Source organism: Protomyctophum bolini (genome assembly GCF_963924005.1).
Source record: "Protomyctophum bolini genome assembly, chromosome: 10".
NCBI lineage: Eukaryota > Metazoa > Chordata > Actinopteri > Myctophiformes > Myctophidae > Protomyctophum > Protomyctophum bolini.
In genome coordinates, this window is record NC_137871.1 from 22,291,682 (window position 1) to 22,317,759 (window position 26,078).

Here is a 26,078-nt window from a genome sequence, read left to right on the forward strand (position 1 = left end):
CATGTGATTGACCAAGAACGTTATTGATGTAGTTGTAGCAGGTTTTAACGGTCTGGTATTAAACATAAAACATCATGACCGCTTTGTGTGGCACACTTTCCCCCCTGGTGAGAAGAAGCGCACTGTGGAGTCTTCTTTCTTCACGCATACGAGCGAACAACAATAAGACAGTCCGTTCGTTGTCCCAGCAGCAGCACGGAGGGGCGCAGGGGACAAGTGTCCTGCTGACCGGGACGGTGGACAGGTTCGGTGGAGTGACGGTCAAGCTGGACAGCAGCAGCTTTCCGTCGGAGATCGGCGAAAGTGCGTTCAGCGAATTACTGCGAGGTGGGTGTGTTATTTGTTTGTTTGTTTGTTTGTTTTGACTTTGTGCACAACTAACGGTTTACGAATCTAGGCCTACGATTAAGCTACGAGTTTTATCTGGGTGGGTCACTCACTCCGAACTCCACCGAGACAGACATGAATCCCCGCATGTATTTGTGCGTATAATTTTAGCTTCAGGCAGTACTACCTGTTTCAACCAGTAGGTGTCCTACCCTACCTGACAGCAGTGTTGCCAACTTAGCGGATTTGTCGTCATATTTAGCTTCTTTCCAGACCCCCCTAGCGACTGAATTAGTGAAAAGCTTCTGGCGAGAAATCTAGCTTTTTTCCCCTGGTGAATTGGGGACAAATCGTGTTGACAGGCGCCAGATATGCGCCAGAGATAAAATCTTTTTTTTTTTTTTCTCAGCCTCAAATCCGCGAAATTGGCAAAACTAAAAGTGGTCGGCGCGTCTGGTCTGGCTCACAGGTCACAGCAGGCTCAGTGGCTTCCTCGGCTCGGTTATGTGCACACTGCACAGACTGTCTACCAGTGCTTCCTCCTTTCTTGCTCTGCCTAGGCGAGTGCGCTCCGGTGCGGTATTTCCGAACGCGCCCCTCGAGCTCGACAGAGCAAGAAAGGAGGAAGCACTGGCAGCTCAGTTTAGTCTGCTAGTAAAAAATAAAATACACACTCGGATGCATAAAGTATTAACCTTCTAATTCCTGTATGGATCGGAACAAAATAGCGTTCTAAACATTAGTTAAATTGAGGTATGTTTTTTTTTAATATTACAATGAGTTTAAACGATGTGTTATCAAATGAAGAGATGATACAAACTAAGTGCACTAAGGGGCGCCTAAAAGTCGCTAGGGACGCAAAAAAGTCGCTGGGGGCGGCGCGCGCTACGCGCGCGCATATCCCACCCCTGGCGACTTTTGGCGACTTTTCGAGGAGCCACTAGCTACTTCCGTTACTGGAGAGTTGGCAACACTGCCTGACACCGAAATCTACATTTCTCAATGGAAGAGCTGTGTAGTGTGTGAGCACCACTATATTGAATAAGGGGCAATTAAAATGTGTCTGCCGACAGACCCTCATCTCATCTTAATGTGTGGCAAATCCGCAAAACAAAACAAACAAAAAAAGCTTACCACTTTGTGTCATGTATTCGTTTTTTTCTTTCATGTGTTCATGTCTATCACCTATCAAATTTGTTCCAATTTTTCCATTGGGAAACTTTGTGACAGCTGCTGAAAGGGGTTTTCATGATTCTCAATCCATCCAAATGTGCTGACCATGGGAGTTTTTAGTTGTTTTTCGTGCAAAACGAATGCTTGCAATTGATTCAGAATCATGAAAAACCCCTAGTTTGACATTTCGCATGCTATTTAAAGCAAAGGCTAATGGCATTTTGAGAATTTGGCCTTATATAGGTTTCATGCTACCCCAGCTTTCAGCAGCTGTCACACAGTTTCCCAAGGGAGTTGGCTTGGAACAAATTGATAGGTGATAGTAGACAGTACTATCGACACCTTTTATGAAAAAAATCGTGAAGAAAGCTAGTGATAATCATTTTTTTTCTCTCTTTTTTTTGCAGACTTGCCACACATTTAGCTAATTTTCCCTTAATAACTGCTGCAGTTGAGGTGAAAAGCCTGTTGACATGAGGTTACTGCTGCAGATGTTTAGCTCATGCATCAGTTAATGAACTTGCTTCAAAATATATCTAGTCTACCGTAATCACTTTAACCCACTGTAACCTATGCACTTTTTTTCAGGACTGCCTAAGAAAACAACTGACAGATTACAACTTGTCCAAAATGCAGGAGCCAGAGTTTTGACTAGAACTAAGATGAGAGAACATATTACTCCAGTTTTGGCTTCACTGCACTGGCTTCTGGTTGTTTTTAGGATTGATATTAAAATTATTTTACTTGTGTATAAAGCTCTCAATGGTCTCGCACCTTCCTACCTACATGACTGCCTGCCTAAATATGTCCCAAACCGCACCCTGGCCTGCTCGCTTTGCCTAAAAAAATGGCAACTAAAAAATACGGGGAAGCAGCGTTTTGCTTCTACGGGCCGTCGGCATGGAACAAACTCCCACTGTACCTTCGTCAGGCAACCTCTGTAGACATTTTTAAAGCACAGCTCAAGACCCACTTCTACAACATTGCTTTTAATTGATCTTTTATTTTTTGTTATTCATGTCCTCACTGTATTGCATTTGCATTACTGCTTGTTTTTTAATGTCGTTGCCTTGCTTTTCTTTTTTTTCTCCATTGCTCTCTAAACCACTTTGAGCTGCATTTCATGTCATGAAAGGTGCTATACAAATAAACTTTTATTATTATTATTATTATGTTATACATTTTATGCCTATTGTGTGTCACTTTGTGCCGCGCTGCGAGCTTGTAGAACAACATCTGCTATTTTTTAACATCTAAAAGAATATACAAATAAATGTTATTTAACACGAATCTTCCCTTCTGGGGGTGTCTTGTAAGAACTTGTCAGATGGGGGTCCGTGGCCAAATGGCCTACCCATCAATTTGCGTGTCCTTGACATGAACAAGTTTGAGAACCTATAGTTGTGGTGTATTGTGCATTAGCCTGGGCAGCATTCCATTTTGGGTTTATGATCCGGTCGGGAGCGGATCGTAACTTTCGTCATGTTGTAGTCAATGATTTGTAGTCATATGGCAGGAAACCACAAGGCGGAATCAGTACTATGAATGGGTACTTCTTATTCCGCCTTGTGGTTTCCTGCCTGATGACTACAAATCAGTGACTATAACATGACGTAAATTACCATCCGCTCCAGACCGGTTCACACAGCGATTATGATACACAGACATGGCTTTCCTCCGAGGTGGAAAGCCTGGTGACGCAAGGATTAATTGTGCATGCAGTGTGTTGTATTCTTGTATTCATCCTCCTCCATACATTCCACACAGATTCGTTGGACCAGTGGAAGGCGGAGGGGAAGGTGGCCGTGTGGCTTCACGTACCCATCTCACTGAGCCGCTGTGCCGGCGCGGCCTCACACCACGGTTTCACCTTCCACCATGCCAGACAGGACCGAGCCATCCTGGCTCTCTGGCTGGGGGAAGGGCATAGCAGATTACCTGGCTTTGCAACACACCAAATCGGAGTGGCAGGTAGGCATATAAGAACAAAAACAAAATCCCCATCATTTGTGATTACTACTATGAAGAATCAATGTACTGTTTCTTAATATTAATATTACTCTTTTAATACATTATTATTGTTGTTGTTATTGGAACCTAACTGGATGGGGCAATAATAAAGGCATTTCTGACAGTACAGTACAAAAGGTGTTGACTTTACCACTGTCCACCAGAGGGCAGACGTCCTAAGCATCAGAACATGTCCACAGCATCTTCACAGTCTCTGGACAATCTTTTTAGAGGCACTCCACTCTTAACGCCCCGTCTGCCTGTGATTGGTCTACTGACACTGCCCGTCTTGACTGTGTTGATTATCGTGTATTAATCTTAAACTAATACTATTACACTAAAATGGATAAAGATGAAGGGAAAATAGATATTTTTATAGTATGATAATGTTTCAAGTTTACACAATCAACACAAACACACCCAAATCAAATCATATTATGGCGTGCATGTTCAATAAATTATTCCATCAAAGCAAACGGCATAAACAATATTAGTTTGCCTATTTTACAAAAATAAAACGTACAAGTTAGCGTTCTCTTGTATCATACCATACTACTTGTATCATTTCCCACCACGGAGTAACCTTGCATCAGACTATCCAGCATATCCACCTCTGAGGACAGTCAAGACAGGCAGTGTCGGTAGGCCAATCACAGGCAGGCGGGGCGCTCTTATCTTCAGGTTGGGATACCCATTTACTTCCATCCTGCATGGATAGATAGTAGGCTACTGATTTATCAGACATCTAGTAAATAAATAAGCAGGGGTTCTCAAAGTTTTTGGCTGGGGACCCCCAGCGAAAATGCTTTGACCATGTCTCTTGACCCCCGCCCGCCCCCTAACCTGGCGCTGCCAGATCCAAAAAGCTTGCTACAGAAATTTGTTTCACAGCTTATTTGGATCTGGGATCGCGGAAGCAAATTCGATGACGGGGCTGTTCCTTTTTTTCAAGATACATGGTAGATGATTGGATGGGAGCGTCTGTCTATCACCGTGTGGGCGTGCAAACACAACCAATCATATCGACGTGTCTATATACCGTCACATCCGCATCCCGCCTTTAGCTCACGCTGATTGGTTCGGTACGAAGCAGATCTGACTCAGGGCTCAACTCCGTCAGAGATCCCAGATGAGTGTTGTGTTGGGGAATATGTTTCCGCAATACCGCCCTCATCTGGCAGCGTCAGGTTACCCGCCCCCCTCCACACCCCCAATACAAATTGACCGCTACAATAACCCTAATAATAGAGAAAATACATCATAAATTGATATTGAAACCAGATATAATCATTAGGAACGTTTATGCATGCACTGTGTACTATGTAAAAATATATACCGTATATATATCCGGGACCCCCCCAGAGGGGTCGCAACCCCAGGTTGAGAACCCCTGATATAGTGCGTATAATTAAGGAAGTAATACCTCAGGAAGCTGCTATAAACTACAGCAATAGCCAATAATTCATCACTATGTCACCCATAATTCCTCTCTTTTTGCTGTAAGTTACTTCTTGTCTGTAGCTCTCTCTCTCTCATGATCCCTATCCCAGACTGCCGTAAGTATTTCTTTCCTGGACACCACCAGGCTGCATAATGATAGGCTCTCTGTGCTGTATACCCGGGCCTTTTCCTCTCTGAAGTGGCCATATGGCGTAAAGATTGGGAATGACATCAATTTCCATTTTTCAAGGCCAAGTCGGACTTGAGAGAATGACCCATCCCATATCCTTCCACAGCTGGGAGATTAATCTTTAATTCTTTAATGCAGACCTGGCCCGGTCAGACGTACTGTACCGTAGCACTGAAGAGCGGACAGTTTCCTTCCTCTCTCTCACCACCTCCTCCCCAGTTGTCAACACAGAAGCACATAGCTCACACTGGCAGCCAAATCCACCCTGAATCAGATCTGAGCCACATCCAGATTTGAATGTGTCTGCCAGTGTAAATGGGGCTTACCTGTTGAGAAGAAAAGTCAAATAAGTTATGTGTGTGTGTGTGTGTGTGTGTGTGTGTGTGTGTGTGTGTGTGTGTGTGTGTGTGTGTGTGTGTGTGTGTGTGTGTGTGTGTGTGTGTGTGTGTGTGTGTGTGTATATATATATACACGTATATATATATATATAGAGAGAGAGAGAGAGAGAGAGAGAGTAGAGTATACCATTGGTTCCCAAAGTGGGGTCCTTGAGGGAGTGCCAGAGGGTCTCCAGCTAAATGATAGTTTTGAACCAAATGGACCCGTATGGGTCTGTAACTCTTGAGAGTCTACAAATGGAACCAAACGAACCCACTGGGGCCATGCATACGAACAATGTACTACTGTATGTGCACTTTCAGTGCCTTAACCCATTGGTTCCCAACCTGTTTATACTGAAATACCACCTCAGAAAATAGTTGGCTCCATACTGACTGATGTTAAAATACCGGAGTGTATACCTGCCCTTTTTGTTCCCTTCCTAAGCACGCTGGGCAAGACCTAAGCTGTAGTGTAGAGTGTGGAAGTTATGGGATTTTGGCGGAAGTACCGCTCAATGAAATGACGTTGATGCTTTACAAATCAGTTTACATTCTCCGTAAATGAAACAAGTGTTGTGATTGGTCGGAATAATATCGTATCCAAAGGAAATACATTTGTCCGATGTTCCGGGCCGATACTTCCGCTAATAGCGTCTCTGCCTTAGGTTGTGACCAGGCTTTTCTCTTCGCAGATGAGTAAGTCCTAGTAAGGCCAATAATGCTGCTGCTCTGACAAACTCCCATGTTGGCCATTAACATTACATACACAGTGTCCAACCCAGTAATTATACAGACGATATCTGTATTTATTTATTTGACTAATCTGTGATTTAGATTGTGGACTAGCTATAGTACATGTATGCTTGTTGATGGAGTCATTTGTTTACATTCATTCACAGTTCTTTGTTTCATCAGGTGCGGTTGTCGACGAGTCCAATGGAAAGGTTCTCGTCGTTCAAGACAAAAATAAGGTACTTGTATGTCAATTAAATCTCCAAAAGGCCATCTCTATATATTTTTTGTTTGTCTGCCTGGGTATTGGCATGAAATTGTCCCATATTGCGGCATAGTCAATATTATGTATGTATGTCACTCTGTCCATCCATCCATCTTCAACCGCTTATCCGTAGTCGGGTCGCGGGGGCAACAGCTCCACCAGAGAGCTCCAGACTTCCCTCTCCAGAGCAACGTTAGTAGTGACTTCCTCCTGGGGGATCCCGAGACGTTCCAAGTAGTCGATGTGTTTCCTCCAACTGTGCCTTGGTCTGCCCCGGGGTCTCCTCCCAGTAGGACGTGCCTCGAGGACGCCCGAGAGGCATCCTAACCAGATGCCCGAACCACCTAATTAGCTCCTTTCCAGGCGAAGAAGAGACTCTACTCCGAGTCTCTCTGGTGTGACTGAACTTCTCACCTTATCTCTAAGAGAGATGCCAGCCATCCGTCAAAGAAAACTCAGTCTGTTATGCATCGTTCCTTTTTACGATATGTTTACTGTTTCTTTGGGGGTTTTTTTTCTTGAATTAACACCCTACTACTTCATCATACTACAGCATCACGCAAAATAATCAAAAGTAGCAGATCCACAAGGCAACGCGTTTCGAGCTTGTAGATCTGCTACCTTTGATACTTTTGAATTTGAATCCTGAAAAGTAACCAGTTTCCATCCGACAGAGACCATATAAATACATGACAGGGTAAAATAGCAAATGTGTGCATGTCATAGGTGACACATCGAACCTCGGGACATTCTGCTTCCCAGGTGGCCTATTCAGCTATGGCCGTCATTTTAGCTGTGGATTCCAATCCCCCAGAAGGGCAGCGTTGTGCCCGATTAGCCAGTTCCACTCCATAGCATCGCGGAATGGAGGGACAGCGAGTCTGACATTAGGAAGCCACAAAAATAATATACAGTAGTTGTCAATAAGGCGGATTGGAAAAATATTCAGTGGTTAGCCCACGGTCAGCGTGCAAAGAAAACCTTGAGCTGACCGGTGTACTAGTTTGCAAAATTGGACTCACGACTAAACACACGCGCACACACACACACACACACACACACACACACACACACACACAGAAAACATGATCTATGGCCCTGCCTTCAGCCTGGGACTGGCAGAGATAATGAATGAATGGCACCACTTATGTCATGGTGGCTGCTGCTAAAAATGGCTGTCATTAGATTTGTTTATATGGGAAGTTTCCTTCCCTTTTAGCCTACGACTATGTCCACCTCATGTCTAAATGGGGGTCAAATTCTCCTTTCAGACATTCACTGTAGCACCCCGCCTTCACCCTTAAAGTCCACCAAACATCGCTTTGGCTTCAAGCAAACACACTAGACTGGTGTTTACACAGGCCGAATACAGCGAAACAACTTAGAGTTTGAGAGTGATCTGTGTTTGCCCGTACAGAAGTAACAGAACCCCTCCTGTAATACTGAGGTTGTTGTGGAGCAGACTTACATAACAGCCTCCTTGTTGTGTCACTGTGCAGGCTTGTCTGAATTCTCAAGTGGCACATCAACAGCATATGTAACCGGAGAGGTTTGTCCTAAAATGACATAATTGTTTAAAATGATCCACTCCTCCTGCAAATGTTTGATTGCATTTTTTAAGGATCGGAGGTATAACACCTCTTTAGTTGGTAAGATCGTACCGGTACTTCATTAAATTAACCTCAATGACAGTATTTTTGTACTTAATAAACTACTGTTATGAAGTAAAATACAGTATTTCGGTGAATATGCAATACTCATGATTTCCATTTTTTTGCCCTGCAGAATGATTCTGCAAAATGAGGACTGTATATTCCGCCTTGTACTGTATAAAGAAATGTGATGGATCAGCTGATGTGCGCTGGCTTGGCATGTGAATGCCCACAGCATATTATCCAGCCTGCTGGGAATGCCAAGAGTTGTGTGGGCATACAGTATAATGTATCAGGACTGTGGTTCTGTCCAGATTCACAGGCAGTAAACTAGTAGTTGAGAAGTGCTCTTAGCGCGGCACTCTGTGTAGATCTGCTATTTTTCAATAGCTAAAGTATAACATAATGCTTAAAACACCAAAAGGGGTTCCCCCCCCCCTGAATGGGACTTAAGTATACATATTTCGTTACTTTCCTAAATACAATGTTATTTATTTATTTTTTGACTTGAGTTTTTCCATATTCCTTTATACTTCTACTCCACTACATCTCAGTGGCAAATATGTATTTTACTCCACTATTAGTTGAGAAATTGAGTTACTGGTTACTTGTTTGCAGTTTATTATTATTATTATTACACAACGTACATGTGAGATATAAATGACAAGTAAAAATGTTGAATACAGGATTTTTATTTTGCCCGTCGAGTGGAACCCAATCACACAAAACTGTGCACGCCCCTCAAAAAAGAATAATAAATAAAAACTAAAAGTTAAAATATGGCGATAAGCTGTTTCTGCCCAACAGCAACAATTTTTGTATATGGTCACGTGGTATTGGCGTATTGCTTACTTACTTGTACTTAATTTAAAACCGCTGACGTTGGAGAGTGTTTTATCTCTCCAGTCCTCTCTCTCTACTCCTCCACCCCCTCTAATCGTTTACTGGAAATGAGCTCCATCATGGCCGGCTGGCCCTCGGCGAAAGGGAGTCTGGCAGGCTAAAGCCATGCAGTCCAGATAGGGATGAAAGGTTACAACAGACCCCCCCCCCCCCAATTAAAAGCTGCAATCCGATAGTTTTGTGTCCTACGCACCAGGGTTTGAACCCCGGCCTCCAAATGTTTATAATGCTGCAGGACACCAGGGTCAACGTTTCTTCATGTGGTGGAAAAAGTATCAATACTGCAGTGTTTATTCCGTCGACTAATACTATGAGAAAAGAATGTTCGTCGACTACCTTTTTTTCACTGACGAAAACTATGAAATGAAAACTAAGCTGTGATGACTCAAACTGAGACTAAATATTGACAATTCCGTCAACAAATAAACTATAATAAAAAGTTATGAAGGCACTAGTGGACAAGAGATCCAGTATAAGTAAAAGACACAATTCATTTTACACTTGGTTGCATGCTGAAAATAGCAGATCTACAAGCTACTAAAATGTGACCTAAAACAAAATGAAAACTATTCAAGAGACTAAACTAAAATAAAGAATTTGCTGTCAAAATCAACACTGCAATATCTGTTTAAAAGTCCGGAATTCAAAATGTACAAATCCACCCCTCCATATTGGCATCAAAATGTACTTAAAATTACGAAAAGTAAAAGTACTCATGATGCAGTATGTCCCGTTTTCAAATGTGTAATGTTTTTCAAAATGGCAGATCTACAAGCTCACAATGTGTCGCATCTTGTGAGCTTGTAGATACGGCTGAAGTGGTTAATGTATGTTTTCTTTTTTTCTTTTTTGTACGTAATTAGTAACTAGTTTTCAAATAATTGTAGTGGAGTATATTTAGATCGAAGATGTAGTGGAGTAGAAGTCAAAGTATTGGAAATTGGTAGTACACATACCTCTAAATTGTACAGTACAGTACATGTACACTACAGTAGTAAATGTACTTAACACCAGGGGTTTTCAACAGATTGTGAACCAGGGACCACCACCCTGGCTAAGAATCAACCTGGGGACCACTGTTGTGTTGGGATGGGATATATGGGCTAAGATTAGTGCTTTCGTAACACTTGCATCCCATGTCTATACATACCACTGTACCTCAACCCATGGCCAATCCAATATAGTGGACCATGGCATGAGTATAGGCCTGTAGGTGGTGCATGGGAAAATTGCACAATACTACGTGCAATAAATTATATAAGCCAGTGGTCCAGAGCCAAAATGTTTTTTTTCTTTTTAAACACTGATCTATTCCTATCCCACTCTTACTTCGCCCCCTCCAGAGATACTTCCGGATCCCACTTTTGTGTCCCCATAGTTATGTGTCCCTCCGTCGGACTAAATCGGAGACGAAAACAACCACGAAAGTCTCATTTTACCGCATTCCTTGCAACAACAAAGCTGGTCTCCCAAATCTGGCTGTGACAGGCCGTCTGCCCCACACTGAATACTATCGCCATTTTATTTCATTGTGTCAACTAAATCCTCATTAATTCAACATACTCAACCCTGCATACATTCTAAATATTCCCCCGAAATATTGTACTGAGCAAATGGACTGTTACCACCTTCAATAATAATGATAATAATAGTCTTTATTGTCTCCACATCATATATTTTCTGTGTCATGGACACTTGTACAGAACATTAATAATTCTACTCGAGTTGGAAGCATTAAGACGCATTTTAACCCTCAATGGCTTCCTTTCTGAAAAATAATGTCATTGTGAAAAGATTCACGCGTTTGGATATTCTATTTACAATGAGATGCGGACAGGAGCTGGTGCCACTTGGACCCGGACGTAACGTAGGACTACAAAATGACGTCAGACTTAAATACAGAATGGGTGCGGCTTCAGTTCAGGTGGATCACCACCCACCAGGCAAACTTAATGTACTGATGGGCGTGTCCACATAACTACATTTTAACAAATATTGTACACTTTTTAGAGCTCAGACTTCCCAGTACTGACAACATTGACGCACATCCACAGAACAGTACACAAAAGCTTGTGCACTGTTCCACGGAAGAAAATACAAAATCTTTGCTACATTACTAAATGCATGGTCAGTGGACCACATGGAATATATGTTCACAGACCACCAGTGGTCCACAGACCACCTGTTGAAAACCCCTGCTTTACACCACTGCTTTTCTCAATGGAAGAATATAACCACTGACTGCACATGTACTACTAGTTATAATTGTATTAACACACGCAGCAGATTGGTTTAAAATAATGTTTTCTTCATTAAAGTAAACTTCTGGACTTCAGCTTTAACCACAGCACCCCTGACAAGACAGCCTTCTTCAATACCTCACCTCACATAACCGTTGGCACAGTAGTTCTAGATTCTAGAGTGCTAAATGAGGTAATGGGATACAGCGTCTAATTGAATAATGGCCCCGCCGAAGGATTCTCAGAATTTGCCAGTAACATTTGTGTGAGCAAGAACTTACTGATCGAGTGCACACTGCAGTGATGTTAACAAAGGCATTTCCAACAAGTGTAATGTAATGATTATTAAGACTATATTACTGGTAGTGACAATTCCTTGTGGGGATGAGATGTTTTAGTTTGACTCACTTCAATGGAAAGGCTCGCTCAACTCAAGGACAGTCTGGAAAATCTCAGGAATATACTGGGTGCAAATTCAGATAATGCGTAGAAAGGAATATACAATCTGCACTCTCTGTAGTATAGTCTTAGGAGTCTACAAGACTACTATACTACAGAGAGTGCAGATTGTATATTCCTTAACATGTTTTAGTTTGAGACATCACAGTTACACATTTAGTCGTACTTGTATTGGTACACAATATTTTGTTTTATTCCTTCGAACCTCTGCAATTATAGATGGCTGATGCAATATTACACACAGGATGTAAAAGGAAGAAAATGTAAATTAAGACGGAGGCTTTTGTACTGGATTAAGCAGCATACACAAACCATCAACTAAAATATATATATATTTTTAGAAAAGCTATATACAACACTAAATCATAATTTAACCAGCAGCGAACTGTAATTAAATAATATTTTCTAGGACTTAAGACACAAACATCATACTGTAAGACATTCTAGAATGATAGAGACATTAGTCCTAGACTACTGTTCTATTGTCTAGTCAGCAAGGTAGTTCATTGCATTCACTTGGGTCAGAATTGATTGCACGGCTATAATGAAAGCCAGCTGCACAGTGCCGTCTTCATTATGATTCCAGATATTGTACGAAAAGGTGTGCTTTAACTACACCAAATCTCTTGGCGATGTATCGTGAGCTTGTAGAATGTAGATCAATTTTTGCCTACTATGAAATGCCCAGAATAAGGAGGAGGATAAGGTTCAAGTGGTTAAGGCATTTAATCAAACACTGACTGTTCAAATGCTTTCTAAAAGCTAACTACCAAACTACTTACTTGAAACAATGGGATAAAAAAATGTAACAGTAGTGTATGATAATGACACTTGTAAATGCAAGCTTCACAAATGTTATTGATTTAAGGGGACCCTTCAAGATAGCATATACCTGTATGGATAGTGTCACTTGTTTCTGGAAGTTTAAAAACCAGTGAAATGGCAAGTGCGAAAAAAGCAACGTTTTAAGAATGCAATTTTAACATTTTCTGTTCCATTCCTCATTACTTTGCGCTAAATTTACAGCAGCTCCATTACATCAAACATGATTTTCTTTCCCTTCAATTTCAGACAATGAATGCATGGAAGTTCCCTGGAGGTCTGTCCGATCCTGGAGAAAATATTGGTGAGTACATTCTCAACACAGCAACAATAAAAACACAGTACTAACTTATTTGATTTACTAAGTTTACCTACATTCATGTGTACCATACATAAAACAAATACATGACATAAGCAAACAACGTAAGAAATAGATCTAAAATTCACCATTCAAAGCAGCTTTTATATTACAATACAGAACCCAACCCAACAAAGCAGCATACAATCTTTGTTATTTACAGCATACCGTAGCCACGTGACTTAAAGGCAAGGAATGGCCATTTTCTCGAGAACTTTGAATTAAAGAAACTCAAAAAGTAAAACCTTCACAAAGTACTTTCTTCCTTCCCAGGTGCCACGGCAGTCCGCGAGGTCTACGAGGAAACCGGCGTCCACTCCCAGTTCAGGTCTCTCCTCAGCATGCGGCAGCAGCACAACCACCCGGGAGCCTTCGGCATGTCCGACATGTACCTCATCTGTCGCCTCAGCCCGCTCACCTATGACATCAACTTCTGCACTCAGGAGTGCTTGCGCTGCGAGTGGTTGGACCTCACCGAGCTCGCCAAGACCAACGAAACGACGCCCATTACCACACGCGTAGCCAGGCTACTGCTTCACGGCCTGGAGTGCGGCTTTGACACGATCGACCTCGCCCTGGAGGAGATTCCGGCGGTCTACTCGGGGATGTTTTACCAGTTGTACCACCGGCGGCTACCCCTGGCACTAAAACCCTAGAGAGTCCTCGAAAAGCTGCTATAAAGCGATGTCATTTATTTGACGTCGTTGCGACATTTTACTTGATTGAACTGGACACCTTCTTTAAACAAGCAACGTAATCTGCCTCATAAGACTAATGATGCAGCATATAGAGCGTCGCAGTCCCACCCCCTTTCATGACAACGCCAGGCCCAGAAAATGAATCCCAATGCATTTTTCCCATAGACATTTCAAAACTTATTTATTTAAAGACCTTTTAAGCGTTGTACGAAGCCAACTCTTGTCGTGACAAATCACGACAACATACACAATATTTTGGACCAAACAAATAATTACAAAGAAGAAAAACAACAAAAAAAAGCTGTTTTTTTCTACTTTCTAATTATTTGTTTGGCCCGAAAAATTGTGTTTATTGTCATGATTTGTCACGACAAGAGTTGGCTTTGTCCGCGGCGTAAACGTCTTTAAATAAATACTTTCTGATAAGTCTATGAGGAAAATGACACTTTCCTGGGGGTCTTTATGTGTGTAATTTGTGGTATTAGATATTTTAGATTTTAGCAGTGAGCACAGTGTCTATGATGGGGTCTGCACACAGTCTTGGCTCCAACAGTGTTTATTGTGTACTTAAAACACCATTTTAGATCAGGACACAACATTCCGGCTGTGAACGGCCTTCATCAAGTGATGAAGACCTGATGAACTGCTAAAATCTAAAATCTCCATCTTAAAACTATGAAAGGTGTGCTCTGTATGTACAGTATATGTTCATCTCTGTCAGGATGTACTGTATGCCTTAATAATAACAATAGTGATGTAGGCTGGTAAATATTTGCCTACAGTCATTACCAGAAACAGTAGGCTATACTGTTTTTCAAATCCAGCATCAGAAACTCAACAGTACATGTGTGTGATTTCAGGACGGCATGAGGCTATATTATGTTTGGTGCAGGCTTTGCAGAGCGTTAACATCCTAAACTCTGTAAAAGAGGCTAAAAACTGACGAAAAGCAGTTGTTAATTTAGCGTCGGCTTGTACCAGCAAACTTGCATGTCTGCAATTGGCTAGTTCCATTAGCCAAAAGGACAGGAGCATTGCCTAGTGGGATGATTATCCCATAGCCATGAGGGACAATTTTGTCTGCACTTGAACAAGGCACGAGTAAAATAATTGATACTGACCCGTTTAAAATGTGAATGTTTGGAACTAAACCAATGACAGACAATCTAAAAACAAGTAAAACGTCTGTCAATCCATCCAATAAAAATAAAATGGGGTCACAGCCATAGACATATAAAGGTAGACACCTCTTCTGGCTCTGGGGCGTCTGTATCTCAACGGGAGGCAACGGGAGGCGATGGCGATCATTATGGCGATGTGTGATTGCATTGGCAAGCTTTCCCGAGATTCCTTGTGAAGCATAGCGGAAGCAAAACGAAAGAACGGAAGGGGACGTCCTGTAGGCCAATCAGAGGCTCGTGCCTTCAAGAGTCAGCTTGACTTCCTCCTCCCATTGGAGACAGGTCGCTCCAAGGAACTGCAGCGGCCAATGAGGCATCTATACTGTATATATGTTTATTAATATCTATGGTCACAGCCACTTTGGTCGATGCAGAGGGAACACTTTGCATCTTTGTCATCAACTACATGTATGGTCCATGTTCATTTTCTTTTATCACTGGGTTCCAGAATCCTTACGTAAAATGATCAAGACAGATGCTGGATCAGCACCTGGAAGACATGGGAAGAAAAAGAATGGCCTTCTGGCCCGGCCCGGTCTTGTTCCCCAGCTTGTACTGGCCAGTCCGTTTCAGTGCCACGTACATGTCCGGATACTTCCTGGAGCGGTATGTGTTGTAGTTGTTGCTCTCGAGTCGCTCCAGGAAGTAGCAGTCGTCCGTCACGCGTCTCTGAAGGGGAGAGAGAGAGACTGTTTTTTAGATTTTAGTTGTCATTTTAGTCACATTTTTTAAGTCACCTGGAATGTTTTAGTTTTAGTCGACTAAATATCAGAAGATATTAGTCGACTAAATCTAGTTGATTTAGTCGACTAAAATGTATTTTGGCGGGCCTTGATGCCCTCGTAATGGCTGATTTTACTCTTGCTGACAATAGCAGATCTACGAGCTTGTAGATCTACTATTTTCAGCATGCAACAAAGTGTAAAATGACTTATAATGGATCTCTTGTCCACTACTAGTGCCTTCCTAACATTTTAGTCTAGTTTTTATTTGTTGATGAAATTTCAATATATTTAGTCTTAGTTTTAATCATCATAGTTTCCATTTCGTCAAAAAAAGGTTGTCGGTGAACATTTTTCGTCATAGTCGACAAAATCAACACTGGTGGAGAGACATTGATCAAAGCATGTAGGGCATTACTTCAGATTGAGCAGCTATTTGAAAGCGTGTTTTAGTTAGTGCTGTGATACACAGTCTATAAAAATACATATACAGAAATGTCAACTTGCTGCTTGTGAAATTTGTGTCATATAAAACAATGCAATACTGTATGTATGGCTGTGCTCCTGAATTCATAAAAGCATGTACAGTACTGTGGGAACTTGTGGCCGGTCACAGTCACTGTGCATTTGGGTATAATTCTAGTCCAACTATATGACTTCCCTTCTTCACCACATGACGTGCTGTGTAATCCCTTTCAAATGAAGTCTGCTCCTGCTACCGGACATCTACACGAATACAACATACTGACATACAATCAAAATAAGCCATTTAATGTGGATGACATTAAGCAGAAACGTGTGTTTTACATACAGTGAGTGTACGTTGTTGCAACTTGGAAAGTTGGTCATGCTGACATTTCACTGACATTCATTTAGCTCATAAAACACCTCGGACCTCAATGCCACCATTGTTTCAAACGGGGGACTTCTGGGCAGACGGGATTCAATTTCCCTCGTCTGTCTGTGTTTCTTTTAAGGAAACCGTGTTTGCCCAGGGATATTATTATTACAACTGAAAAACGGAGGTTGAGAGATTTGGTTCTAATTGTTTTTCCTTTTCTTGAATATACAGACAGACTGCATCCATTTGAGTGGATATTCTAGGTCTAGGACCTGCGGTATTCAACCTGGCTGTATTCTAGGTCTAGGACCTGCGGTATTCAACCTGGCTGTATTCTAGGTCTAGGACCTGCGGTATTCAACCTGGCTGTATTCTAGGTCTAGGACCTGCGGTATTCAACCTGGCTGTATTCTAGGTCTAGGACCTGCGGTATTCAACCTGGCTGTATTCTAGGTCTAGGACCTGCGGTATTCAACCTGGCTGTATTCTCCAAATCAAAACCCATGAAAATGATCTCTCTGTTTCAGGCTGTTAACAGGCTACAAATAATTTATTACACACCAAAAAAGAAAGGCTCTTTCATGGTCAGGCAACCTGGTTGAATTTATCTGAAAGAGAAAATGCATAAAGCAAAATATTTGGCACACGGAGACGCCCGGTGAAGCCTTCCTTTCCGGAAATAGCTGATCTACAAGCTCACAGCGCTTATATACATTTGCATCATCATTTACATCTTATCTCCGGATATTGGAGTGAGGATAATTCTACTAGTGCAATAATGTCCCTATACAAAACGGAGACATGTACATTCTGTCAAGGTGCTGGATGGACCATTTTCATGACCACTATTTCTGATGCAATTACAAAAACTGGTGAAAAGCAATTAGTTGTGATTGAAACACTGTTGCAGATCACAATGTCTCAATAAATTATTGCTTTTCCTCTCATTTCCCTGCATTTTAACTGCAACATCATCAATACAATATGCACAGGTAAAAAATAATACGAATAGTATGACGCCGACAACAGAAGATAATATCACCGCTGTCGGGCAGAAAACTTGTATCTTTCTTTGTGTAAATGAATGCAGTGCTACTGTGTCGTTCAACAGTGTCACACAAAAGTATAGTGAAAAATATCCGACTTACAAGCTCACAACGCATAATAACGCGACACATTGTGAGATTGTAGATCTGCTATTTTCACTACTTTTTAAACATTTTGAAAGTTAAAGTTCGGATTTTTTTAATAAATATTGACCCAAAGAAAAGTATTAAAATAACTACATAATAACTACATTGAATTTGAAACACAGTCTTTTTTCACATTTCCCAAAAAGTTATTGTTTCAGTTTTAGCCATACCAGGTTTGCCCGACAGCGACGGTATGGTATGGTATGGTATGGTATGGTATGGTATGTGTTTGCTCTCTTGGTGGCCATTTTGGTGGACGTCAGCAGGAAACACTCCCTGATGATTATAAGGAGCGTGACGCATTCTTTACAACCAGAAAACCACTTCAGTAAATGTGCACTGCACACATCCTCTCCATCTAATGATGTTAGCAATCAGGGGTAAGTTGCATTGCTGTATGTGTCATACAAATCAATATGACTTTTTTCTTTAAGGCCATTCATTTTCATATTACACACATTCCAATGAGGAATTTGTCTCTTCGGGTATCACTCTGAGACACTATAGCGGTGGTTCTCAAGGAGTAGTCTTCCGGTTGTTTTTAGGATTGATTTTTAAATTATTTTACTTGTTTATAAAGCTCTCAATGGTCTCACACCTTCCTACCTACATGACTGCCTGCCTAAATATTTCCCAAACCGCCCCCTAAGGTCTTCCACTGCTGGCCTGCTCGCTTTGCCTAAAGAAATGGCAACTAAAAAATACGGGGAAGCAGCGTTTTGCTGCTACGGGCCGACGGCGTGGAACAAACTCCCACTGTACCCTCGACAGGCAGCCTATGTAGACATTATTAAAGCACAGCTCAAGACCCACTTCTACACTCTTGCTTTTAATTGATCTTTGATTTTTTTGTTATTCATGTCCTCACTGTATTGCATTACTGCCTTGCTTTTATTTTCTTTTTTTTCTCTCCATTGCTCTGTAAAGCACTTTGAGCTGCATTTCATGTCATGAAAGGTGCTATACAAATAAAGTTGTATTATTATTATTAGTCTGGGGACCACCAGTGGTCCTTGTTGATGGGGTCCCAGGTGGTCCCCAGCTAAATGATGGATAGTTGGTATACTTGGTATCCAAATGGATCCTTATAGATCTTTAACTCTTGAGAGAGTAACATGTTTAATTGTATTAATTATTGTAAAACATCTGCATTACATTAAGAAATCTACACAATTAGAGAATGCAGAATAATTGTTATTTTGATCAACATTTGCCTGTTATCTCTCTTATGTACTACGACAAGAGAGGTAACAGGCAAACGATCAAAATAACAATTATTCTACATTGTCTAATAAATCTTATGTCTGAGAGGCTAAATCTCATCAAATCTGAGGCTCAAATGCAGAATAAATAATGGACCTAGATATGAAAAGGATTGAAAACCACAGCACTATGGGCATCTTTACATGTATACCTGTAATTCATCCAAACGCCCAAGGATATAGTTCAACAGGGGCCACAACATTGGCTGGTATAAAAGCTCCGCTAAGTAGTCTTTCTTATAGGTTCGATGAATGATGACAGTAGTTAAGTAGCTTCGCCTGAGAGACCTTGTAGAATTCATCATTTCCTCTCTAGCCAGAACCACAGGGTGGATTCCTCTTTGGCAACCTGCTAAATGTTTGGTTTCCAAAACAATACAGACAAAAACTCTTTCAATTCAACCAGTTCAGCATGTGAACTTTCTTTAATGTGTTTAATGTCACTGCCACTGTTATTATCCAACTCTTTAGACTGCTTCAGACATAACACTACAGTTGTCTACTTAGCAGGTTGGCATTCTGCGCCGATCAGCAGGTTTTGTTAGCGAGGTTAGTGAGGTTACTAATTTGAAATCTATATGCGATCAACTCTTAACTCTTAATATCAACTCTTAATAATAGTGCAGACGCTAGGTATATTTGACTTTTGTTGTAATGTATTCAAATCATTCATTCTTTCACATTCAAGTAGCCTTAACTGACCTACAGTATACTAGCCTAGGTAATTTAAGGCTACTTGAATATTACCCAGGGTAAATTTCAGCAACGCTCTGCACAGACAGACAAACACATTAAAACCACAGTCTTGTACTGTTGGCCACTAAGCAGCTCCACTGGAGCAGTTGGGGGTTCAGTGCCTTGCTCAAGTGTTGGGTGAGTGATGACCAATCATTTCCGGACCAAGATCTTTTCTGCCCGTCCAAGGAACCGAACCGGCAACCAGGGCGCTCCTCTAACCCTTAGGCCACCACTGCCCTATGTGGACAAATTAGCCATATGCATCATCTAGCCTACTTGTAGCCTACCGATACTACAGTATGTCTGCAAATCTGCACTCCAAAAAATGTAGCCTATATAAAAAAATTGTTATGCTATTTATGCAGTTTTAGACTATTATTAATACACACCGTGTCTGTGTGCTACACAATGACCAAGCATGTTCCACATGAGGTTCTAGAACATTACTCTGTCGTGTCTGCTCGTCAACGGGGGCGTGGGGCTGGGCGCAAAGTCACCATTGTTATCATCACATAATTCATTGTGTTTGTTTATCTCTGCTCACGGGCACTCTGTGTAGCGGCAGACCAGCCGAGTGCACAACCAGGGAGGGAGGGAGGGAGTGTGCCCCCGGAAGAATGACAAGGGAGCTTTGAACTGGCTGCGCTGTGGTACCGTGTGCAGTCAGTGGGTGTGCACTGTGCACACATTGCAACCCAAATCACGGGGCTGGCAACAGATACCTGACTAAATCATTGCTGCCTGAGCAGTGTTCATATCGTCGACTAAAACTATGAGAAAAAAAAATCCGTTGGCTACCTTTTTTCACTGACGAAAACTAAGCCATGATGACTAAAACTATAAGACCAAATATATTGACAATTTCGTCATAAAGAAAAACTAGACTACATTGTTAGGAAGGGACTAGTGGACAAGAGATCCAGTGTAGGTCATTTTACATTTGGTTGCATGCTGAAAAAAGCTGATATTTTCAGCAAGTGTAAAATCAGTCATTACGACGGCATCAAGGCCCGCCAAAATACATTTTAGTCGACTAAATCAACTGTAGATTTAGTCGACTAAATATCATACGATTTTAGTCGGCTAAATCTACAGTTGATTTAGTCAACTGTAGATTGACTAAATCAAAACTAGACACCAAAACATCCCAGGTCATTAAAATGTGACAAAAACTAACTATTCAAAAGACTATGACTAAAACTAAAATCAAAATTTGCTGTCAAAATCAACACTGTGCCTGAGCCTCTGCATCAAAGAAAAAGAAAAGTCTAGACTTGCTTAATTTAATTGGATTTGATCAAAATCATTTTGGATGCAGGACCTTGTAATAGACTTACATAAAGAAATATGTCCATTGGTCTCTTGTAATAAACATATCTATGCAGCCTATAATATGCATAGTTATACAATGGTGTTTTTGTTTGATGTGTTAATTGGAAATCCACTGTTCCCATGTACGTGTCAACAGCCCCCCCTTACGTAATTAAAATGGCATCTCAGAGTGGCCACAGAAATCCACTGTCCCCATGCGTATGTCAACATCCCCCCCCTTTTATGTAATTAAAATGCCATCCAGGGACACAGCTGTGGGACACAGCCTGCCCTGGACACACGTCTCGTGTGCACAACTCTTTCAATCATTCATCTGCGACTCATGGGAAAAAGGCACAAGACAGACACATTTTGCACCCGATTCAGATCCGCCTCTGGACTCTATAAAAGCTGCTTCGTGACCGGCTATCATCATCACAACAAGCAACACGGTCTCAACCGAGAGAGAGAACACCAGTTACTGAAAGCGAAAGAACTTTGAAAGAGCGCTGCTCAAAATGGACAAGTGTGACTGCAACAAATGTGAGTGTTTAAAAGATGAAACTATTGTCTTATTGCTCTTGAATTGTAGCCTACTGGCTTTACATTTCTTTCCTTTTTTACTTGAAATAACCTGTCGTCGTTTTCTGTGACTTGTAGCTGGAACCTGCAAGTGCGCTGGATCTTGCTCCTGCACCAACTGCTCCTGCACCTCATGCAAGAAAAGTAAGGCTCTATACTTCACACTTTGATTTTAAGTCTGGGATGAGATTTTAAGCTCCAACTACTTGTGTGTTTAGCTATGGGTCTTTCTGTTTGTTCTTGGTGTTCGGATTCAAAACTGCAGTTTGAAATTGTGCATTCCATCATTAATTTGGTGCTTGCTGTAATTATTATTTTCCTAAATTCTTATCCCACGATTTTGTAACCCATGTTTCACCCGGAGCCAATTGCCTAAATTGTAATCTCTCCCACTGCCAACCTGGGGAGAGCACCGTACTGAGCTCATGCTTCCTTCAATGCATGAGGAATGAGCATCTTATTATTTCTTATCACCTGACGGGACGGGACGTTATTCGTTATTCCAACCAGTTCCGTTCCCCTCCATCAGGCTGACCAGCGGTGCATCATTGCATGTGTACACGTAGGCTCATCATCACTCGAAGGATGATGATGAGCCTACATGTACACATGCAATGATGAACAGGTGTGTTCACTCTGCCGATCCACTAACTAGCCTAGTGGGTTCCAAAACCTTTTAGCCTGTGACCCAAACTAGTGAAAATAGCAGATCTACAAGTTCACAACGCGTCACTTTGCATTGCGTTGTGAGCTTGTAGATTTTCACTACTTCTTAAATATCTTTTCTAATTTATGGAATTTCTTAGATTGGTCTTATTTCTTCATGAAATTTCTGGGGGGGGGAAATCATTGAATTTACCTTTTAATTCATGAACAGTTCAGCTTTTTTGGGAATGTTTTTTGAAAATATTTTTGAAATAATATCTATGAAAGCAATAGAATACACCTGCACACGGTGTATTTGCTCTGTACACGAGTATTTTCTTATTTAATGAAGCAACGTTTCGGTCCCTCAGGCAGACGAACCGAAATAATATCAAAAAAACTAATGTAGGAAACAAAAACTAAGGGAACCCATAACATTGTGTCTGTGACCCACAAATGGGTCCCGACCCACTTTTTGGGAAACACTGAACTAGCCTATTCTGATTTAACCCCTTCCTCCCCCCTTGCAGGCTGCTGTCCATGCTGTCCCTCTGGATGTGCAAAGTGTGCGTCTGGGTGCGTGTGCGAGGGCGGCAAGAGCTGCAACACCGGCTGCTGTCCTAAGTGAGGTTGTCCCGACCTGCATGACCCGACCTGGCGTGGTGTGTGTGTGTGTGAAGACAAGGGAATGGATGTGCATCACCTACTGACGCTGAGAATAGCGCCCCCCTATTGCAGTTTACAATCGTCTGTGTGTTTTTGTACTTCATGTAAAATGTGATTAATAAAATTTAAAAAAATGCAATCATGGAAAAGCTACCAAAAATGACTTGGACTCGTACTCAATAATTATGTTAACTAACCAAATGGGCTGTTTGTTTTGAGTTGGATTTGACAGCCTACCGGTACTTAAGAAAGTAATACGGCAAAAAACATTTTATGAATTAGTAACTTGGTTGGTGCGTGCGTGCGTGTGTGCGTGCGTGCGCGCTCGTGTGCGTGCGTGTGTTTTTCCAACTATCAGCTAAATGCATACCAATCTGGGGGTCCTTCGTCCTTGGCATGAAACAGTTTGAGAACAACTTATCTAATCTCAATGCACACTAGCAACCAACCCAAGTCCAGTTCTACTGTGGGAGGGCAGCCCAGCAGCCTACTCACCGTTCCAAACAGTCTTCCATCTCTGTTCATGGCTAGGTAGCGGTTAGCAGACATTCCTTTGATCACCATCTCCCCCACCGAAGTTGCCTGGAGTTGAAGCTTTACTGAGGAAACAAATACATACATATTTATTTATTATTATTTTTTGCACGTGTAATGGGCTTTGAATGTAAACAGTGGGGTGTTTTCATTCTGAAGGGATATACTTTGTCTCTTCAAGCCTTGATGCAAAGGAGATGTACTGTGTGATCACAAACTAAATCATGTTCAAGACGTAACTTATTGTTATCGTTACTTATTGTCGTATGTCTTATTGCCAATGGATAATAATAATAATAATCATCATTATTTAGAGAGAACAAAGTTAGAAAGTGCTTGGACATCAAATCGGAGAAAAAAGAACGTTCTTGCCAGCTGACCACATGAAGCCAGACCAAGCGAAAGCACCGTTACTAGGAAACAGGGGCCTTGGTACGTTTTAGGTCGCAATCAGGATGATTCCACTTAACGGTTCACATTAGGCATCTGTCTGTAGTTATGGGTGGTGCCTTGATGATGACTAAAGCCATTCATTAAGAGACATTCTTCCCTGAGAGATGCATGTTATAAATCTTCTTTGTAGCAGGAGTAGTGGACCAGATTGTTTGCTGGGCATATAGGATGGCCCACAGCTATTGTGATGGAAGGATAGCTTTCCCTCAGATTGTTTCACGTCTCTGCTCAACCCATTTACACAGAGCTTCTAAAGATGATACACAAAGCTTTATCACGGTGTCGATGGCGAGTTGCTTTAGCATCGTCCTCAGAAGGGGACTGGCAAGAAAGAAATGTCAGGGATTGATTACAATGTCGCAAGAAACAGAATATGTTCCTGACTGTTATGAATCAACATTTCCCATCTGCCAAGGTTGGCTCAAATATGTTTTCCATGTACAGTACAATAGGCAATTGTGAATGTGATACAGTGGACAACTGTAGTGATGAACTACTAAGCAACTTTGTGACTGAGTGATATGTTGCATGCCTAACGGTTTGTATCATATCACACCTAGACAGTCTACAACTCTACAGCACTGGTTCCCAAACTTTTTATGTCAAGGACCCCCAAATCGGCACTAATTAGCCCCGCGGACCCCCATTTGAAGAGATATACCAGGGAAGAGAAGATTTGTAGGACCCCCAGTTTGACATGCATTAGTCTACGGACGGGCCCCCATTCAATGGCATCATTTCCCCAATGTATATCGTAAAATCAATGTTATTTTAACTCGGAGAGTTACAGACCCATAGGGGTCTATTTGATTCCAAACTATCTTTTAGCTGGGGACCCCCTAGAACTCCCTCAAGGACCCCTGGGGGTCCCTGGACCCCACTTTGTGAACCACTGCTCTACACTACAGTTTAGCCAGCAGATTCTTGTTAGCTAGATACATTTTCAATTATTCATAATTTCCAAGTATGTTCCCTTGTCATGTTGACCCTTTTATGAGGTTGGACCTAATGTCAATACATAATTCTAAAAATAGAAGCCTAGTTAAGTCCTCTCCTTGAACATATTATATTTTGGACAGCTGTCTGAGAACACCTGTTTGAAATCCTATCTGATGCAATATGCTTGAAAGCTTGCTTTCCACAGAAAAATCCTATTTGCTTTCCCCAATCCCTCCTTTCCAGTTATGATATGACAAAACTTAGGGGACATAGGTATAGAATATAATCAAAATGATACAGAGGCTCCCCAGGGATGTGTTTTCACTTTAACATATTGCAGTAACGGCTAGTTTTCACCAATCTATAATTTGCATACACATATATATGTACACATATACACACACATACATACACCATACCTTTTAACTTTTTATCTCACCGTTGGTGAAATACAGTTATGTGCAGTAGCCTATTGTACTTGCAGTGTAATAGTAGTTTAGCTACAGTAGTCATACTTTCACTGAATATCTTCATTTTGGCTTAGCTGCGGGGCAGATGAGTGTGACTTTGAATGTTGATGACAATCTACGCTAAATACTGTATGCATCATACACACTCACTGTCCACAGTCTTGTTGTGAGAGTAGAGATTATACTGAACTAAAAGTTATACTTTAGCTGCAGTGTTTGCCAATGGAGTATATAAAATTGAGTCGTAAAACAAGAAAGAAAAAGAAACAACGCCTTGTTGTGTGCTTTCAAGTGTTAATGGCACAGAAGGAGAAAGATAGGACTGGAAGCACTTACTGTGGGGGTCGTTCTTCTCCCGGATTCCGTCCACTCTGCCGTCCGAGTGGATTCTGAGAAAGAAGCCTCCGTTCTTGCAGTACAGCCGCTTGGGATCCTTGAAGTTCCCCGGTGGAAAACATCCGCCGCCGCTGTCTTCAGGTGCGGTGGGAAGTGTGGTGATTTCTCCCGTGGCCATCTCCTCCTCTTTTTCCTGCAATCCCCCACTACTAGGCTACTACAGTTGCTACTTTTCCTTCCCTCTATCGTGCTGGAGGGAGCCCCACGGTTGGCCTCCCACCTCCCACCGTCCTGCCTGCTTCCCTCCTCCTCCTCCTCCTCCTCCTCCTCCTCCTCCCCTTCCTCCTCTGAAAGCCCCACACAGACTTAACCCTGGGGGTCAAATAGTTTGCTTGAAAATCCTCATCCCGGTCAACATGCCAGCTCCAAGAGCATATTGAGCAATGGCACTGTGGGACATCCGTAGGACTTGACGGAGCTGGGGCTGAAGTCTGCCATCTTTAGTTGCTATAATGTTCCAGTAGCAAACTGGGCCTGGCGTGCAGCGGTTTCACTG

The 26,078-nt window shown here is 41.8% G+C and overlaps 2 protein-coding genes across 3 annotated transcripts; one reads left to right on the forward strand and one right to left on the reverse strand.

Annotated features, from left to right (window-relative positions):
• nudt6 (nudix (nucleoside diphosphate linked moiety X)-type motif 6) lies at window positions 1-14,832 on the forward strand. Of its 2 annotated transcripts, none has more exons than XM_080773687.1 (5): window positions 1-327; window positions 3,268-3,471; window positions 6,436-6,491; window positions 12,843-12,897; window positions 13,225-14,832. In XM_080773687.1, the coding sequence occupies exons 1-5, from the start codon at window positions 75-77 to the stop codon at window positions 13,605-13,607; spliced, it is 951 nt and encodes a 316-aa protein (XP_080629813.1). In that variant the 5' UTR covers window positions 1-74; the 3' UTR covers window positions 13,608-14,832. The 2 variants fall into 2 exon arrangements, with proteins under 2 accessions (XP_080629813.1, XP_080629814.1); XM_080773688.1 differs by having other exon boundaries at window positions 1-303.
• Window positions 13,606-25,811, reverse strand: fgf2 (fibroblast growth factor 2). Its single transcript, XM_080773689.1, has 3 exons — window positions 25,523-25,811; window positions 23,286-23,389; window positions 13,606-15,499 (listed from the first exon to the last, which is right to left on the reverse strand). Exons 1-3 carry the CDS (start codon window positions 25,698-25,700, stop codon window positions 15,314-15,316), a joined length of 468 nt encoding a protein of 155 aa, XP_080629815.1. The 5' UTR covers window positions 25,701-25,811; the 3' UTR covers window positions 13,606-15,313.
• Window positions 25,812-26,078: the final 267 nt, after the last annotated feature.